The sequence below is a fragment of the Populus euphratica genome, unplaced genomic scaffold, assembly GCF_000495115.2.
Source record: "Populus euphratica unplaced genomic scaffold, PopEup_1.0 scaffold138.1, whole genome shotgun sequence".
Classification (NCBI taxonomy): Eukaryota; Viridiplantae; Streptophyta; class Magnoliopsida; order Malpighiales; family Salicaceae; genus Populus; species Populus euphratica.
Window position 1 is genome coordinate 378,468 of NW_011500027.1, and position 6,137 is coordinate 384,604.

Genomic DNA, 6,137 nt, shown 5'->3' on the forward strand with positions numbered 1-6,137 from the left:
ATATATATATATATGTATATGTATATGTATAACCTATCCACCGACGCAAAACCACCCATAAAACCTTGTATTCAGAGCTCGCCATTCCAAACATATCCATCCTCTATTCTATGGCTATGGCAAACCGACAGCAGCACCAACCAAGCCATGGCATTACTAAACAAGAACAAGTTGTTGTAGTCATGGTGCCCTTTCCAGCACAAGGCCATCTCAACCAGCTCCTCCAACTTTCCAGGCTCATCCTCTCCTATAACATCCCGGTCCGCTATGTCGGCGCCACCACCCACAATCGTCAGGCCAAGCAGCGCGTGCACGGTTGGGATCCTGACACCGCTGCGAATATCCATTTCCATGATGTTGAGATCCGTCCTTTTCGTTGCCCTCCTCCCAATCCAAATGCCAAAATCAAGTTCCCTTCTCAAGTGCAACCTGCTTTCAATGCCTCGTCTCATCTTACAGAGCCCGTTTCAATGCTTTTACGTGCACTTTCTTGCAAAGCAAGAAAGGTTATTGTAATTCATGACTCTCTAATGGAGTCTGTGATTCAAGAAGCTCGTTTACTCCCTAATGTAGAGTCTTACATTTTCCATAGTGTATCTGCTTTTGCTGTTTCCTTGTATGCATGGGAACAGCAAGGGAAGATTATAGAGGATAATGAGTTGTTTCCACGGGATATTCCTTCTCTTGAAGGGTGTTTTACTGCCGAGTTTGCAGATTTTCTCTCTTATCAATACAATAATTACAGAAAGTTCAACTCTGGCTGTGTTTACAACACTTGTAAACTGGTAGAAGGTGCTTACATGGATTTTCTTGAGAAAGAAACACTCAAGGAAGGCAATAAGCACTGGGCTTTAGGGCCTTTCAATCCAGTGACAATACCTGAGAGATCAAAAAAGAAGAAATTTTGCTTGGATTGGCTTGATATGAAAGCAAGAAACTCAGTCATTTACGTGTCGTTTGGGACGACGACAGCCTTGGATGATGAACAAGTCAAGGAGCTGGCAATTGGGTTGAGAGAAAGCAAACAGAATTTCGTTTGGGTACTAAGAGATGCTGATAAAGGAGATGTTTTCAGCGGAGAAGAGAGAAGTGCAGAACTCCCAGAAGGGTACGAGGATTCAGTGGATGGGATAGGACTAGTGGTGAGAGACTGGGCACCCCAGCTTGAGATTTTAGCCCACCCTGCAACAGGAGGGTTTTTGAGTCACTGTGGATGGAATTCTTGCTTGGAAAGCATTACCATGGGAGTGCCAATTGCTGCTTGGCCTATGCACTCAGATCAACCAAGAAACACAGTTCTAATAACAAAAATCCTCAAGATTGGAGTTGTAGTCAGGGAATGGGAGCAAAGAGATGCGGTTGTAACGTCAAATATTGTTGAAAGTGCGGTGAAAAGGCTAATGGGATCGACAGAAGGTGATGAGATGAGAAAGAGAGCAGCAGAAATGGGGGAGTCCGTGCGAGGATCCGTGGCTGAAGGAGGAGTTTCTCGTATGGAGATGGAATCCTTCATTGCTCATATCACTAGCTAATTTTTTAAAGCAGGTCCTAAGCTGGTTTCATTTGCCATCACACGTATAACGATAAGTATCACTCTGCATTGAAATAGAATGCAGCTAGGCAAGTACATGAAATATAGTCATTGTACTCGTTGGACTGTTAAATTATATTGCCGTGTTTGATTTTTTTTTTTTATATAAATATTTTTTTAAATTTTTTGTATTTTATATTATTTTGATACGTTGATATTAAAAATAATTTTTTAAAATAAAAATTATTATTTTAATATATTTTCAAATAAAAATTATTTTAAAAACAATCCTAATAGTACATCTAAACATCCCTAAAATCTATTATCAATAATAGCCGGTTCTGTGTTTGTTTTTTTAAATAAAATTTTAAATTCAAATCTTATAAATTGAGTATATCTTCAATGAAAAAAATTAATATTTTAAAATAAAGTATATTATTTTAATACATTTTTAAATAAAAATTATTTTAATATATTTTTAAATAAAAATTACTGAACCACAGTCAAAATCCTAAATATTTTTAAAGTTTGTTACCAACAATAGTTACTTAGGCGTTTGTTTTTTTAAAATAAGATTTTGAGTTTGAATCTTATAAGTTGACTACATCATTATTAAAAGTGTTTTTTACCTTTTAATAAGTCGAACAGACTTAACAAGATTAGCTGAAGTCCAGTTGACTTTTAGATATAGAAATTTTAAAAAAAAATTATAAAATTTATTATTTCAAAATTAAAAAAAATGGGTGTGCTGTTTCCTTTCCTTTTTTTTTTCTTTTTAAATAAGAGATTTGAATTCCAGGACTTTAAATTAAAAAAAAATATTATATCAATTTAACTACCGATCTTACTTGAACTTCGTTTATTTTTATAGTTAAACCTGTGTTTTACTGTAACTATAAGCTCAATTCACTTTGGTTACTCGTGCTTAGTATGGTACCGTTTTGTATAAATCACACTGAATTGTTTTCTTATTTAATTTTTTTTTAAAAAAAACTATAATTTATAATTTTTTTAAATATATATTTTCATTTTATAACTACAAAAACTATTATACTTAATGATTTTTTTATTTAAAAATATATTAAAAAATTAATTTTATATCAATACATTAAAATAATACAAAAACACAAAAAAAAATCTTCCTGGAAATCTAACCACTGGATTGTCAGGAAGTGAAGGTTTCAACAAAAACATCTATTAAGAACAAAACTTTATTACATTAACAACAGAAAAACCCCTTTATTTTGATTTTAATAAATTACAAATCCCTGTAGTTATCCACAATTTGCCTTTCTTTACAATAACTTCTGCCATTCCAATCTTTTCCATTTTGCCTTTTTGAAACACCACTCCTACAGGGAAAAAAACCCAGTCTTTCTATATCAAAGAAGCCTTAATTCAAACAAACAATCAATCAATCAAGTTCTGCCACTGCCTGAACTGTCATTTTGACAAAGAAGTAGAAGTGGGGAGTATTTCTTCATCATTGACGTCATCAGTTCTGTTTTCTTCTCCTGATGAGAAGTCCCAGTCGTCTTCCGCCGCCGCCATGGTGCTTGTTGTGGCGGTGGATGGTAGAGAGAGGGTGTTACATTAGCAGAGAAGAGAATGAAAGGCGCGCCGTGCCAATGCGTTCGTTGATTTTTTTTCTCAATAATTATTATTTGGCCCATTATCTCCATAAAAAAGCCGTGGCCCAAGAATAGAGAAACGCCCATTACAAAACTTAAAAGGCAATACTAATTTGAATTAAGAAATTTAGGCCTTTGGACCATTCCAACTTCCAACATAGTAGTGAGACCAGGTAAAGTTTTGGGTTGCTGTTCGCAATCAATCTTAATTCATTATTTTTATTTACAAAAAAACTATTCTTAATTTTAACCTAATTAGATTTGAATTTAAATCAATTAAATCAAAAATAAACTTCTTGAGCTAACCAAATTTAAATTGATCAATATTAAAATTATTTAAAATTAAAATTTAATTTAAACAAGGTTTTAAATTATAAATTAGCTGGATGAAGATGTCGAATTAGATAAAATTTATTAATTATGCTTTGTAGATTATAAAAAATAATTTTTTTAATTTTAAATTAGAATACAAAATTATTTTTCAAGTAAATCAAAGACAAATTACTTTCCTTGCAATCTTATCTTAAATTGAAATGTTCTAATAACAAAAGATAAGACATAATGTTGCAACCTTCTCTGACAATGTGTCAACATGAACATGAAGCGTAACGTAATTGAATTGCTGGAAAACGACAATATTTATGATCCTGTGGTAGTTATTGTAGATTGTTTTAGTCTTCTGCATCATATAACTTCAGCCGACGGCTGCTGATCTGAAGGTTATTTTATATATAAACGTTGATCAAAGTCCAAAATTTAATTGATAAAATGGAATTAGATGTTAACGATGATTTATATATCTTCTGCTTCATGAGCTAAGTTCTGTTACGAGTTGTGAGGGTGTTTAGAAGTATAACAGTGATTATTTTTTAAAATATTTTTTTTTATTATAAACAAAATAAATTAATTTTTTTATTTTTTATAAGAACACATGAAATAATCTGGAAATATATAAAAATTAAATTTTAATCCATCTCTTTTTACCGCAACATCACCTGCCCAGATGAACGGGATTATGATTATCAATTAGTGTCTTGTGTATGTACGAAGAATTGAAGAGACAATCACCCTGATATTGCATGGGGTTTCATATATATATATATATAATAGTCTTGTAAGCATTATTGGAGATTACATTAATTTAGGTAAACATAGTTTTCACCTTGTTCTGTGGATTACAATCTTCTTATTTGGTGTACTCCATACAAATTGGAGTGTTCCTGCCCCATAATATCATTATTCTGTAGCCACAACTTCTTGGCACACTTTAGTTGAGAACGATCGGGTATTTTGGCTGTTTATTTGGAAAAAATAGCCCCCAGTTTTTCTCTAATTCTGGGCTTTTGTTAACCTCGTCAAACATGGCAAAAATGTAGGTTTCTATAGGCTTTCCAGGCCTTTTTGGACTTCCTGTCTTCACATGTTGAACCAAGTTGTTGTTATATGTTCTTGCGTTATCAACTGATGTTCCTTTCCCTCCAGCTGTTGGCCAACCGCTCTCTGATACCACAATGTCCAAAGAACCTCCACCAGATTTCTCCAAAGCAGCGTAAATAGTGTCAAGAATAGCATCAAAAAGGTTTTGGTAATTCAGTGGTGGATCAGAGACTGGTGATGATGGAGCTGTGAAGAGAGCATAATCAAGGGGGATGTTTCCTGCTGTGTCACCTGAGTAAGTGAAGTATGGATACAAGTTAACGAGTAATGGAGATTGCTTGTCCACTAAAAAGCGAATGATCGGATCGAGAAGTGGTCTATATTCTGCCCTGAAAGAGCCTTTTGAGGGAGGGAAGGAATCATCTGTTAGGACCTCAGGATCAATAGCAGTTGAAACTTTGATACTTCCTAGCCCAGCTGAATCGAGTGCATTGCGAATGTTTTGCATGGCAGGGACTAGAAACTGTGCTGATGAATCTGAGGGCTTAACCTCATTTCCTACCGCAATGTATCGAAACCTGACATTGCCAAAGTTTCGTACATTGTTTTGCACCCATGCATTTGCATTGTCTTGACTAGAAGCAATCCCTTGAAGGTCAGGATTTAGAATACCAAGAATGAGCTCAATGCTGGTGCCTCCAAGGGCTCGTAAAGCATCTTGATTTGGATCATAGAGCCGCATTCTTTGAATGCCTCTCTCATTGTAGAGAGCTATGACTTCTGGTGGTGGTGGTAAGTTACCAAGCATTCCATAGCAAACACCTATCTGGGCACCTGCAATATCGAAGTAATCAGAAAGTAACCAGTTAATCACTCATTTTAGCAGCTCTGGTTAAAATATTTGATAGAAAATACGTAAATAGCATAGTTCTTCTGTGCAAAAAGCATGATTCTATCTACCTGCTGTATCTAGGCTAGCTAATAATATCCCAAAGAGAAGCATCATGGAAAGCATGGCAGGGCTTTTACCAACTAGATGTGATACAGCCATGCTTTATCAAGGAAACAATAATACTTGAAATAAGCTACAAATTAAAGAGAGAGAGAGAGAGATTGCTGCTTTGTTTGCGAAACTCCACTCCTTACCTTCCTTTTTAAAGAGGACAAGGAGCTCTACATCATCTATGACAACAAATTCCTATCAATTGAGATATTATTAAAAAAGATTAGACATGGTCTTGCTAAGAACTTTCAAATCTATAAATCCAAATTCGCAACTTGTAGACTACTCCGCAATGGTTATTTTCCACAAATTGTCAATGCTGAGTACTCGAGTCATTCAATGCAAATCTGACAGCTTGTCGTTTGGTACCTTCTCCATATGCATGAAAAGTCTTGAGAGTTTTTAATTTTCCTTTTGCGGTCCTTATAAACAGTCTTATGAGTCGCATCCTCTACTAGCTAAATTCTTCAAAGCCACTGTAAACTGTTAGACATCTAGCATGCAATATCATTTAAGAGCATTTCTTTGAGTAAAATGTGGAAAATTGACAATTTCTTACCTAAGACGGCAATGTTCCTGACTTCGTGTGGTTGTT

At 34.6% G+C, this 6,137-nt stretch overlaps 2 protein-coding genes across 2 annotated transcripts; one reads left to right on the forward strand and one right to left on the reverse strand.

Moving 5' to 3' along the window:
- Positions 1-37: 37 nt before the first annotated feature.
- LOC105142251 (zeatin O-glucosyltransferase-like) lies at positions 38-1,694 on the forward strand. The gene has a single exon (XM_011049787.1). The coding sequence runs from the start codon at positions 111-113 to the stop codon at positions 1,530-1,532; it is 1,422 nt and encodes a 473-aa protein (XP_011048089.1). The 5' UTR covers positions 38-110; the 3' UTR covers positions 1,533-1,694.
- Positions 1,695-4,214: 2,520 nt separating this feature from the next.
- LOC105142252 (glucan endo-1,3-beta-glucosidase, basic isoform-like) lies at positions 4,215-5,700 on the reverse strand. The gene is made up of 2 exons (XM_011049788.1): positions 5,500-5,700; positions 4,215-5,373 (listed from the first exon to the last, which is right to left on the reverse strand). The coding sequence occupies exons 1-2, from the start codon at positions 5,588-5,590 to the stop codon at positions 4,430-4,432; spliced, it is 1,035 nt and encodes a 344-aa protein (XP_011048090.1). The 5' UTR covers positions 5,591-5,700; the 3' UTR covers positions 4,215-4,429.
- Between the last annotated feature and the right edge of the window lie 437 nt (positions 5,701-6,137).

Coding starts and splice junctions, on each gene's coding strand:
- LOC105142252 (XM_011049788.1), bottom strand. CDS start 5,590: ATGGCTGTATCACATCTAGTTGGTAAAAGCCCTGCCATGCTTTCCATG. Junction 5,374..5,499: donor AGCTAGCCTAGATACAGCAG/GTAGATAGAATC, acceptor TCGATATTGCAG/GTGCCCAGATAGGTGTTTGC.
- LOC105142251 (XM_011049787.1), top strand. CDS start 111: ATGGCTATGGCAAACCGACAGCAGCACCAACCAAGCCATGGCATTACT.